The 13,620-nt window shown below is 38.2% G+C and overlaps 1 protein-coding gene across 1 annotated transcript in view; it reads left to right on the forward strand.

The window, feature by feature from the left end:
- The window catches only part of LOC103184642 (teneurin-4), a 359,161-nt gene that overhangs the window by 179,012 nt on the left and 166,529 nt on the right, over window positions 1-13,620 (forward strand). Inside the window, 1 exon segment of the mRNA XM_042334411.1 lies at window positions 6,420-6,629. Coding sequence (XP_042190345.1) covers window positions 6,420-6,629 — 210 coding nt within the window.

Below are 13,620 nucleotides of genomic sequence, written 5' to 3' on the forward strand. Positions count from 1 at the left end.
ACTGTGTTGTCTCCAGCTTTTATACTCGAACTAACATACAACTGTAGGTTTCATTGGAGGCACAATAATAAAACATGATACTAACAATAATCCTTGCATTTTATCACGTAATTGTTTAATTTTTTATGCACTAAATTTATTCTGCGAAATTTAGCATGATTATTATGTTAGAAAATAACTACCAACTGAGATAGGCTTAGCAAATAGTTAACCACGGTACCAGGCTGACACCTAAGGTTCACGTTGATCTCACTCCCCTTTCTTATTTGTGTGATTTCTGAGATATTTGTCTTACTTTGGTGTCTGCATTGGGTAGACCCTACTCTTAAAAAAAACAGACCAGTAGAAGGAGAAAAGTTAATTCAGTTCATCTTGTCATTTAATTCCAGTCAACAACATATCAATTGGTCATTATCCTATTGCTTTTTGTGGGACTTTGCTGACACAGATTAGCTATCATGTTCACCCAAATAACAAGTCATTACATTTCAACGTAATAATAATAAATAATAATCCTTGCATTTGATATAGTGCCTTATCACATCTTTGAGACTTCTCAAGGCGCTTCACAGAATATATAAAGTGAATTGACTGTATATTTTGTGGGCGAAACATGGCAGCCAATTGTGCACAGCAGTGTCCCATAAATAGTCGTGAATTGATTGACCAAATATTTTTAAGTAATTACGCATATGAAGTTTGTGCACTCATAGGAACAGAAGGACACCCTGGAGTCCATCGAGTTTGTTCCTCGGCTATAATAAATCATGGCAGATCTTTTTCCTTTAATTTCCAAGTATCTACCTAACGCCCATTTAAACATCCCACTTGTTTCTTCTCTATGCCCTTCTTGGGCAGCACATTCCACATTCTCATGAATCCTCGGTGAGAAGACACATTTTCTGATTTCAATTGGTTTGAAGTGCTCTGATGTGATGAAATCCTACATCAAAAGTAAGTATGATTATTTAGCTTGTCATACAGAACCCGCAGAGAGCTTTTTTGTCTCCTCGCTGGCTGAATGCTTAGCTGACTTCGTGTTGATTCAGGGAATTTGTCCATTTCCTTTCTGAGTCTGCATTTTTCCTGAGTCAGCATTCAGTGCACTAGGTGGCAGTCTATTCCACAAGTGAACTAGTGAATTGTTCCTCATGTTATCTTTAGCTTCTGGCTTCCTTAGCTTATTGTGCCCTTGGTTCCCTTTTACTGGTTTTGCACAAAGAATGTCTCCACATCCGAGCTATCAATTCCTTTCATGATTAAAAACAGACCTTGGATGATGAATTGTCTGCCACCCAGTTGTCTTTTTTTCACAGGAAGAATAGATTGAGCATCCCTTACACTGCTCGTAGCTCAGTGATCCAAGACCTGGAATTATCCTTATTGCCCTTTCTGATTCTAAAAGCCTTGATGTAAACAGTATATACAGCATTTACTTAAACAGCATCTTCCAATGTAACACTTGATAGCACAAACATAGTGAGAAGACATCCCATTGACCACCACTGAAGAGTGTCACAGAATTCTACCGGGTTAGCAATCTAGAAAACCATTTGACCTCTGTGGAATTTACCTCTGATATTTCTTCATTTTAACTCATTTGTTTTGTTTAACCTTCTGTGCATTGTGAATGAGGTTGCTCATCCAGGCACACTCAGGCTTCAAGGGCTGCTCACGATAATACTCATTGAAAGAACCTCTTACAGGTTTTGACATAGATTTCTATTGATGAAATTGATTTCTATTGAATGTAATCTTTTAGGGGCTCAAAAAATTACAAGAAATGATGATACTTGGATTTGATTTAGCCCTTATCACATCTCAAAGCGTTTCACAGGATATATTGTAAAGTGGTGTGACTGTGTGTATTTTGAGGGTGACAGTAAGATTGCTTAGACTAAGTTAAAGGGTAATAGTCATCTTGGCTCAGCAGCTAGGACTCTCACTTCAAGTCAGAAGGATGTTGATTAAGCCCCACATCGGGATTTCAAACTCATGGCAGCTAGGCTGACACCTCAATGAAGTGCTGGGTTGTGTGGCTGATTGTTGGAGGTGCCATCCTTTGGGTGAGATCTTAAACTGAGGTTCCGACTGTCTTTCAGGCAGACGTTAAAGATCCCTTGGCATTATTCAAAAAGAGAAAGGAGTTTCTCTCAGTTTCCTGGTTAACAATCCCCCGGATAAAATTGGTCATTTACTTCATTGCTGCTTGTGGGATATGGCTGTTTGGAAATTAGCTGCCACATTCAGCTACAAAAGAAGAAGTCATGATACACTTTACAGTAGATCATGTGAAGTCCTTCGAGATGTCCTCCTAAAGTGAAAGCCGTTATATCAAATGCAAAGAAATATTATTATAATCGTTATTTTATTATGATTCCTTTAATACCCCTGGCTACCAAATTAATCTACCTCCCTCTCGAATATTTCAATTGATTTCTACACCAAGTTTCCAACCTCTTCTTCAAATGGATATCAATGATATCTCATGGCACTAATTTAAAGAAGAGCAGGGAGTTCTCCCAATCTCTCAGCTGATATTCTTCCCTCACCCAAAGTTGCCAAGAATGATTAATTGCTCATTCATCTCATTGCTGTTTGTGGCATACTGTTGCATTTATTTAAATAACAAGTCTCCACACTTAATCAATCACTTTAAGATACTGCAAACTGATGAGGTGCTTAACTAAATACAGTTATTACAATTATTTAGTCTACAAATGCATAGTTATTACACTTTAAAGCAAATCCCGTGAAGCACTTCGAGATGCTGTGCTACCATGAAATAAAGGTAAGGATTATTGTTATTATTCTTATTGTTAATGTTATTGTCGATGGGGGGGGGCAGATGGAAAAAGGAGAAGGTGCAACAATAAGAATAATTATCCCCTCATTTGATATAGTGCGTTTCAGGTCAGGAGGACATCTCAAAGTGATTCATAGGATTTAATGTAAGGTGTATTTACCATATACTTTGTAAGCAAACAAATCAAACTGCTCATTTCTTTTAAGAAAATTCAGGTTCCAAATACTCAATTTAGTTTTACAGAGTTGACATACCAATAATGCCAGGTCTAAAACTCCTTCTAACACTGGTACAAATTTATCATTGTAATATTTATACTGATTTTAACTTTATGGCATGTGAACTGGAACCTAAGGTGACAGGAATTTCTCTGGACCTATCTGCATTCCAAGGGTTGCTTTTTGCTAGTTTTACTGAAGTATTTGGTAAAAATTGGATTTGGCTTGTATGATTCAATTGATTTTTGACCTTATGAGTTAAGCAGCTAGACATCACTCGGCATATTTTTTGTGGTATGTAATCAACCCCTTTCATGTCTATCTCGCACGTTCCATTATGTGCTGAGTACCAACTCCACAGACACTGAGTTTAAAAAAGAAAAGGGAATGCCCTGCATGAGTTTGGAAACAGACCAACACTTTGACAGCCTTGCCTCCATGTCACATCCTTACTGGATTTTAAAGCACGTTCTCTTGAGTTATTCTGCAGCAAGTAGATTGCTTTGAGGATCTTTCTTGGAACATATAAATTAGCAATGTCTAAATAAACCCACTGTAAAAATAAATGTGAATATCTCAGCACTAACATTTTCAAAAGTAACATTATTTAAGAACAAAAAGCTGCATGTAGAATTATCAAAGATTTTTCAACTATGTTTATATAGTGCAACAGTAGCAAGGGAATGTTTCCTAACATAATGATGCTAATTAGGATCTTGTGCTACAAGCTGTTGGTTAGAGTTAATCTTTATGCATTTGTGGGTATTATTGGAGATTTATATTATGCCACAAAATCCACTGATCTGAAGTCAGAGCTTGCTGAGATAATGCAAATCTCAACACAGTAACTGATTTAAACCAGAAGCTTTGTCACTATTGTGAGAGGACAATTATTACATATTTATAGTAGGTCTGATACTATTATCACAAAATTGCAAACAACCCCATATTTCGTGATTATAATAATGATCTTATTCACACTCTTCTAGAATTATTCATTACTCAGATTTGCAAATAGTGCTTCATATGTCCTTTACAATCTTGCAATCTTCAATGTTTTTGCTCGCCACTCCACACATATGAACACATGCATGCACACATGCAAGCACATGTGCAAGCAGGTTTGAATTTTATTTTGAAGTTTTCCATGAATTATATAAATTTATCAATGGAGAGACTGCACACACTCCTATTGGTGATTCAATACAACTTTTACTCTTAAGGGTAAAATATATATTGCTCAATAACTGATAAATATCTTCAGTAATAGCAAAATGTTATACAATACACCACAATTTACATTTATATAGTGCCTTTCACCTAAGAAGGATATCTCAAAATGCTTTACACAGCTGGGGGAAGGGGAGTCATATAATAATTGCAAGTGGAGAATTATCACCCAGTAATAATTATCACATTCAAATAAAATGTTGCATATTTTACCTCTGTGATTTGGAATAGGTTATCAAGAAACATCACAGAGTGTGAGCATGTAGATATTAGAGGAGAGAACCGAGAATAGAGCCCTGAGGAACTCTGTACTTGACATTGCGGGAAGAGGAGGAGAAGCCATTGGCAAATATGAAATGGAGTCTTTGGGATAGAAAAGAATGAAACCAGGAAAGAACAGAATCATGAAGGTGGAGCTGAGCGGAAAGATGGGGGGAAAGAATAGTATCGAAAGTGGCAAAGATGTCAAAAAGGACGAGGAGGCAGAGAGAGCCCTGGTCATAGATGGAGAGAATATCATTTGTGACTTTGTTCAGGGCAATCTCAGGTGTTATTCCAGGGGGACTTGCAGGAGTAGGAGGCAGTACAAGAGGTGATGGGGACAAGGATGTTGAGGATATTAGTGAAGGAGTAGTGAAATACGGTCATTGTATAGGTAAGGTCATTGCAGGAAGAATTGCACTGGTAGAGACCTGGGAACAGATTACTTGCCAAGCTTAGAATCATAGAATCGTACAACACAAAAAGAGGCCATTCGGCCCATCGAGTCTGTGCCAGCTCTTTGAAAAGAGCAATGTAATGTCAATCCCACTCTCCAGCCTTTCCCCATAACCCTGCAAACCCGTCCTCCTCAAATACCCGTCCACCGCTTTTTAAAAGTAGTTATCAAATCGGCCTCCACCATGCTTTCAGGCAATGCGTTCCAGATTCAAACAACTCGCTGCATGAAAAAATTTCTTCTCACTTCCCCTCTGCTTCTTTTAGATACTATTTTGAATCTGTGACCTCGAGTCACCGACACACCCACCAGTGGAAACAGTTTTTCCCTTTCTAACCTATCAAATCCCCTCATGATTTTGAAGACCTCTATTAGGTCTCCTCGTAACCTTCTCTGCTCCAATGAGAATAATCCCAGCCTCTCTAGCCTTTCCTCATAATCAAGGTCCCTCATTCCTGGTACCATCCTTGTAAATCTCCTCTGCATTCTTTCCAATGCCTTAACATCCTTCCTATAGTGTGGTGCCTAGAACTGGGCACAATAATCTAACTGAGGCCTAACTTTTCTTGACTCGGAAATTATGCAAAGAGGAGAGAGTGGATGTAGATATGATCTGCATATGTATACTGCCTCTTTTTCTTCAGTTTCCAAGTATTTATTCCAAATTACATATCTCCCTATAGCAACTTCCATGATGATTGGTCCTTGAATCCTGGAAAAAAGTATGCATGCAACCAAGATTGAGGCCAAATTAGGAGAAAAGACTGAGTTGGGTTGAATTTAGATGCATGGTTCAGACTGAATACTTAAAGATTGTCTTAAACAGTGATAGTTGAAAGTAATTTAAGAATTTTCGTAGCACATTGATAGGTGTCTGAATTTCGGGTATACTATGTGTATACAGTCTATAAATATGTGTATGTACACTTGGGAGGGTGCATTATACATTTGTTTTTGAAACAGGGAATGGCCCTTTTTCCTATGGATCAAAGCTGCTCAGTTGAAGAAATATTGATCAAATCCCTGACATTCAGAGGAGTTTCTTGCATTTCATTTTGATGCTTCTACACAGACGGTCAACATGAGACAAGGAGGAATTTTGTGGCACTGTCATTTGGTCTTATTCATAGCTATTATACATGGATGTGACAACCGGAGAAATAATTCTCTCTTGCCACTAAGTACAGTAATAATGACTTTGAAATGCAGTTATACAGTGATGGGATTTACATTAGGGTTAAATCACTAAATGTAGCAGGAGGAATTTCTCCTTAATTATTAGTTTTTAGTTCTTTTGTGTTTTGACAAACAGTTCAATCTGTTGTTTGTTCTTAATGCTACTGTAACTGTCAGAATGTGAGCCCGTGTTGCCCTTATGATTTATCCTCACTTTATAAAAAAAATCCCTAACTTTTGTTTGTGTTGCTTGTGTTTTTTTTGTTTTCAGGTCCTCCCCTGCCTTGCTCTTCTGCTTCATCAACCCCAGTGGAGCATTATCCCTCCCCTCCCCCTGCTTCTGAAGTCAATGAGAACCAAAGAAGGTTGCTTGGCAATAATGTGACCCAGCCAAACCGTGACTCTGACTCCGATGAGGAGTTTGCTCCCAACTCTTTCTTAGTTAAAACTGGCTCTGGAAACCTGTATGTTCCCTCAAATGGTGAGTCAGTTGAATATGATGCCTCTTATTATATTGATCTACACTGTACTTTTTTTTAACTAACATATAATGCATTATTTTATTAGCAATTACCGAATTTATTTGTCAACAAGTTACAATTCTAATTCTACTAACCTGTTAATAGCATGTTCTTTAACCAGCTAACAACAGTCTGTGAAAACCATTTTGAGTTCATTTATTTCTGTCTCTTGTGCTGGTTTTATCTTTGCTGCTAGCTTTTATTCTCTTCATAAACCAGACTTAGCCTACTTGTCATCAAACTACTTATCAATGTGTCCTGACATTTTTTTGATCATTCTCCTGTGGATAATTTCCTATATGAGATTTATCAAAATATTTCATATTTGTGAAATCACCAGGGTGTTGAATTTAGTGAGAAAGCCACTCTGCCCGTGATAACCAGAGGATTATTCACACATGTAGTACTGAGTTTTCATCAGTGTTTAAAAGAAAACAGTGCAAAAGAACTGGTATTTTTGGTGCACTTTTCAGGCTTAACCAGTTACGAAATCCTGAAAAGTAAAATGCAGTATTCAATGCAGGAACATAATGCAAATATTTAAATTGACTATATTTTAGTATAATATTAATGTATTGCGTTGGTGATCTGATCTGAAATCAACACTTTGAAGCTCCCATGTTAAGAAAAATTGTTATCAAATGGATCTCGTTACTGAGCTTGTCTTGCCAGTTACTTCCATCTCAGAAGTTTTATTCTCCCTGTCTCTTCCCTTCACTACTCTTTCTCAGTAACACTACCCTTTTCTGTTTGCCTCCTTTATTCTAGCTGTGACTTGATGCTGATCTATTTAAATAATACAACATTCCTCTTGTTGTCAGCAGCTTATCTTTTTGTTGCGTCCTCAGTCAGACAAAAATGTTATCACTCTTGTTTAGTTCATTATTCCGTTAAACCAAATTAAGAACTTCTTCCTACAGGGGAGAAATCATTCCAGGTTTCCTTGAGTTTCTGCTACTTTGTTACTTTAAATGTAATTACAAAGTTTCTAGCATAATTTCACTGATGCTAAATTGAGTGGGATACATGGAATTCTCAGTTTGGTTTGGGTACTCTTAAACATGGTGATATGTTTCAGCATGTGCCAGACACCTGGCTGACCCCCCAAAAAAGTATTAGCCTACAATAATTGGATCGACGCCAACTTCTATTTCTAAAATCCCTCTAATATATTGTAGATCCTTCCAAGTAACTGGATCTGCTCGCACTGACTTCCATCACCTTTAGAACGTGTAAATTCTCTTGTAGGCTCAGCACAATTGTATTCATTGGAAGGCAATCATGGCTACAGGGATATTGAACTTCAATTCCTTACTCACAAAGACATTAGGATCCAGGTCTGCTCTCCTCCATTCCCTGCTCCGAAATAGAATTAGGTATTAGCAGAGAATGTTTTCAAGTACGCCCCTGTGTATATGCACTTGCCAATCCACATTCCCCCTCACTTTGAACAACTGTAAGGAATATATCCATGTTCCCTAGGTCCCATACATCCTCCTACACCACCAGTTATGGTGGCATAATCAGCAGGTTTATCTATTGGCCTCTGGATATAAATCCAGAGGATTCAAGTGTCCTACTGGCACACAAGCCATTTTATCAGACAATTTTACCTTTCTGTCTGTTACACTGTCATCAGCAGCATTGCAGACCCGCCTGGCTCAGGAACCTTACTAATGAGACTGTCACAGTTGGTTGACTCAATTCCAACATTTGTTGCTAGGCATGTCATGTTGGAGCCAGTTTAGCCCCAAGGGCACTCAGCTTACTATCTCTCACCCCCACCCCCCCCCACCCCCCGCGATATTAATCCAGTATAAATTATTAATGCAGACATCCATGTATACTTCAAACACAGGGTCCAGGACAGTACCAGGAACAATGGTAGAGGCCAGGACACCAGCTCTTTTAAGCAGCAGTTAGTTGCTGTCTTGGGAAGGATGCAGTATTGTTATTCTGGAAAGATGAGATCAAATGGGCTTAATAAGAACGTCTAATATAAGTAAAGGTCTCAAAATCAACTGTACATATTGAAATATTCTTAGTACACCTTTGTTGATATGCGCAGGATTTTGACAATCACTCACAGGCCTTGGTAAATGGGCCATTTAATTTAGTATTCCATCAATTGTCCTCGGATTTTCCCAGTGGTGATTCTTGATCCACTTAGAGCGTGTTATCTCTCTTTACCTCGTGTTAACCTGTTTTTTTGTGATGGGGGAAAAAAATCAATTACGCAAGATGCACGGCTGTTCGATTAAACTTTTGGGAAGCTTTGTCGATTCCTCAAGGCTTTTCTCTGACAGCTCCTGATCATGGTAATTTAACATATTCAGTAATTACCTGCTTGTTGCTGAAACTGCTTGAATCTTGCTTCCTCCTTCTCCTTCTGGAGACCTGCTTATGTGGCAAAGCAGCTATACTCTCGGGAGATGCTTGAAGAAGAGGTGTAACGTTTAAGTTTACTGATTAATCAATGGCAGCAGTATTACTCAGCTAAAATTATGATGATAAGCAGGAAAAATAACTCTGCTGTTTAGACCGTCTCTCCCCCTGTTGACAAGAGCACTGAAATTTGAGGGTGGATTTTGCGATGTTGCTTGAGAGGATTTCTCAATTTCTGTGTGTGTCTGTGAGTCTGTGTATGTGACTCAATCACACATGCATACTCACTCTCTGTCTTTCTAAATTAAGAAATCTGTGAGTTGATGGCACAGACTCAGGAACGCCGCTTTAACACGTGTACCTTCAAGTCAGCATGATATCCATCACATGCTTCCAATTACCGAAAGGAATTAATTTTTAGATTTCTTAATAATCCTTACATTTGATATAGCACCTTTCATTCCGGGAGGAAGTCTCAAAGCGCTTCACAGGATTTACTACAAAGCATAATAATTGTGTATTTGTAGCAGAACACAGCAGCAATTTGGGCACAGCAATGTCCCAAAACAGCCATGAAGTAAATGATCATTTGGCTGAGGGATTGTCAGCCAGATCATTAGGAGAAACTCCTTTCTCTTTTCAAATAGTGGCCATGGGATCTTTAACTTCTGCCTGAATAGGGACCTTGGATTAACGTCTTATCCAAAAGACTGTACATCTGACAATGCGGCGCTCCATCAGCATTGCACTAGGGGGGTCAGCATGGACTGTGAGCTCAAAGTCCCAAATCTTGAAATCACAACTTTCTGGCTCAGAGGCGAGAGTGCTACCAGTTGAGCCAGGCTGAGACCTAATTCTGAAAGGCATTGTTTCACTAGATCAAATTGTGCAGCTCAATTGATGCTGCTAACATCTAACAGTGGCCTGCTCCATGTCATCACCCAATATACCCTATCATTCATGGGCGAGCTTTCAGCGAATCTGCCTTTAGACCCAATGTTTTCAACAATGCTTCCAGTATACTTTCCCCACCCCCCACTATCTTCAGTTGCACCTAGCAGCACAAGTGCCTAGTCACCAGTGTGAAGTGCTTTGAGGAGTCCCCCCACCCACTGCAACGTAAATGATTCTAACTCTATAAAAGTAAATTGTTCTTGTGTTGGAATAGTACAACTGATTAAAGTCACTCTAATTTCAACCAGAGCACAAATTAGGGAACTTATTTTACTTTAATCCCTAAAGCCTTGCACCTTTTTTCAACTTTCCTGAAAGCAACAATATGGATCTCATAAGCAGGAATGCAATGTCTGGATGTTGTATAGTGGAGAGAGCAATGCGCTGAGATAAACACAGGTTTCATTACGTTGCTGCAATGCTTTGATGTTAAAATGAATGTTGCCATATATTTGATTTGAAGGTTACATAAATCGATCAAACATTACATTGTGCTTGCTATATCTATAGAAATAGTGCAATGTGCAGTGTCACTTGACCAATATTCCATTGAATCAATGTGTGAATGGATTTGGTGAATCATAGAATTGGATTGTAGGGTTGAGACGAGAACTGCTTTCAAAATGCATTTTCTCCTCTTCCTTCTCTCCTTAAAACAATGACTCATTCTGGGTACAATTATAATAAAATAATAATAATTCTTGCATTTGATATAGCGCCTTATCACATCGTCAAGACATCTCAAAGCGCTTCACAAAATATACTGTAAAGTGGAGTGATTGTGAATCCTGGGTGAAACACTAGCACGAACATTATCTGGTGTCCACTATCCCAAGTGACCATTCTTCATGTGAGGAGTTCAGTTTTGGGCGTCTTGGGAGCCTAAAATGTTTTCAGCTACAATACTTTGTAATTAAAAATGAATTAGTTTTAAAAGAGTGAGTAAATTTGCAAATTAAATTCTTAAAATCCATTGCTTAATTCATTAATCAGCTCATCAGATTGCAAATTAATTGTGAAAGGTAGCAATTAATATTGAAATAAATTTGTACAATTGTAAATTCATTCTGAAATGTAATTATGCATACATTTATAAATATTCTTGATTAAAATAATGAGTAATTAATGCCTGCAACAATTTACAAAATGTACATATTAATTAGGGATTAGATGGTAAAATACCTTATTCAAATTGGGTTTGAGTTTATTTCCCAACTTAAATAGTTTTACATTTTAAAAATGGGATTTCACCAGATATGTTATTTATTGCTTCTGGCAGCTCAATCTATGTAATTCTGAGTTAATTTGCTAATCTCATATGGTCAGAGTTGGTTTCATCTCCCAGCCAATTCCCAGGTGGTATAATAATAAGAATAAGAAACCTTGCATTAGAGATACCACCTTTCAATGTCAGGAGCAGGTCTCAAAGTGCTTCACAGGATTTTACCAGAAAATGGAACGTATCTGCATTTTGTAGGTGACACGGCAGCCAATTTGTGCACAGTAATATTCCACAAACAGCCATGAAGCGAATGACCTTTTTTTGTGGGGATTGTTGGCCAGAAACTGGGAAAAATTCCCACCTCCTTTGGAGTAGTGCCGTGGCATCTTTAATGTCCACCTGAACAGCAAAAAGGACCTCAGTTTAACATCATATCTGAGTACAACCCCAGCACTGCATAGGAGTGTCAGTCTAGACTATAAATTCAAGAGCCCACATGGGGCTTGAACCCACAACTGTCTTCCTCAGAAGTGACAGTGCAACCAACTGAGCTAGGCTGATGTCTAATCCATTCACTGTTTGAGCAAAGTTACAGATAACCTAAAGAAAACGTCCAATTCATCAGTAATTCTTTGCACCTGATGTTGTTATAATAATAATCCTTGCATTTGTTATAACAGTTTATCGCATTGTTAAGATGTCTCAAACCGTTTCACAATGTAAAATGAATTGGCTGTATAATTTGTGGGCGAAACGTTGTTATAGAAAGGCATCTTACAATGCTCAGTCATAGACTGCCATCACGCTAGGATATTCCTTATTATCGGTCTGTGAGTCTGGATCACATGCTTTGCCACAAAAGCTTTGCTTTTGACTTTATAAGCACTCCCGCCCCAGCCCCCCCAAAGCTTTCAAGAGAATATCAATATTCTTCCCACATAATCGGAATGTGAAAGAATCCCATCAAAGAATTAATTGACATAAAATTATCTAATTTACAAAAGACCTACATGAATATCTCATTAAGAACAGGATTGAAGGTTAAAGGTATAAGTATAGACATAGACAATCAAATCCTCAAAGGAACACAATAGATTCGATTCCTTTAGGGACCTTGGGAATTTCGTGTCTGTAATGGAGCCAGTCACAATTGAATTACGTAAATTATAATATTAGGTTGAAATCCCACCGTTTGTGCTCGATTACATTTTAAGGTCATACAAAAATGTTCTTCTGGTGATTCTTTCTGGTGTTATCTCCTTCACTCGGGAGGGGGAATCAAAGAAGTGGAGTCCTGTAGCTCAGTGGTTAGAGCGCTTGCTTTGCAAGCGAGAGATCTGAGTTCAATTCCAGGCAGGGCGAAACCTTGGGCAAGTTTCCTTACTCCACACGCCTAATAGTAATCCCTCCAAAGCCAAAAACAATAATAAAAAAAAATTGGTCTTTTTCAATCTACGACTGTTTGTGGGACATTGCTGTGCGCAATTGGCTGCCGCGTTCGCCCACAAATATACAGTCAATTCACTTTACAGTGTGTTCTGTGAAGCGCTTTGGGACGTCCTCTCGACGTGAGAAGCGCTATATCAAATGCAAGGATTATTATTATTATTATATTATTATAAGTGGGTAAGTCCATAGCGCAGTGTGAAAAGTACATGGTTTGTTGGAACGACTTGATTTGTTAAACTGTCAGCTTCTCTGAAGTAGATGAGAAAAGGACAGCACAGCCCAGATAGTCAGACAGATGCAAAGTCAAGAAAAAATGTATAAATTTTACATGCAGGAATTTGAAATGGAACATATTAGCATGAGAAAATTTAGGGCAGGAAAAGGTTAGACCCAAAGGACTCGCAAAGGACTAGACCAAAGGACTAGCTATTGATGCTCTCACCACAATCCTATCTCACTGCTTTCCAGAAACACACCTCGGGGCTAATTAAATTGGCTCGGTTAGTTTTACTTTTGTCTCTGGGTCAGATGTTTGTGAGTCTAAACTTTTTACTTTACTATTTACTTTATCTTATAGTTTCAGTGACGCTTCAGTGCATTTCCTGAGAAGCACCACATTATCAGAATTGCTTTCCTTTGGATGAGATGTTAAAACAAGTTCCTATCTGTGTGTTTGTCAGATTAAAGATTCTACGAAACAATTTGAAAAGTGGTTCTCTAGATTTCTGGCCAACAGTCCAGATTAATTGGGACCTTGGTGGCACCACTAGCTGCGGCATTTGCCTATGAAAAATTGACATAATAATAATAATAATAATTCTTGCATTTGGGTGTAGCGCCTTATCATGTCGTTGAGAAGTCTCAAAGTGCTTCACAGGATATACAGACTCAATGGAGCCATCTTTTGCATGGGTGGATTATGGATGTGTCACACTGGAAGT

Source organism: Callorhinchus milii, unplaced genomic scaffold (assembly GCF_018977255.1).
Source record: "Callorhinchus milii isolate IMCB2004 unplaced genomic scaffold, IMCB_Cmil_1.0 Scaffold4, whole genome shotgun sequence".
NCBI lineage: Eukaryota > Metazoa > Chordata > Chondrichthyes > Chimaeriformes > Callorhinchidae > Callorhinchus > Callorhinchus milii.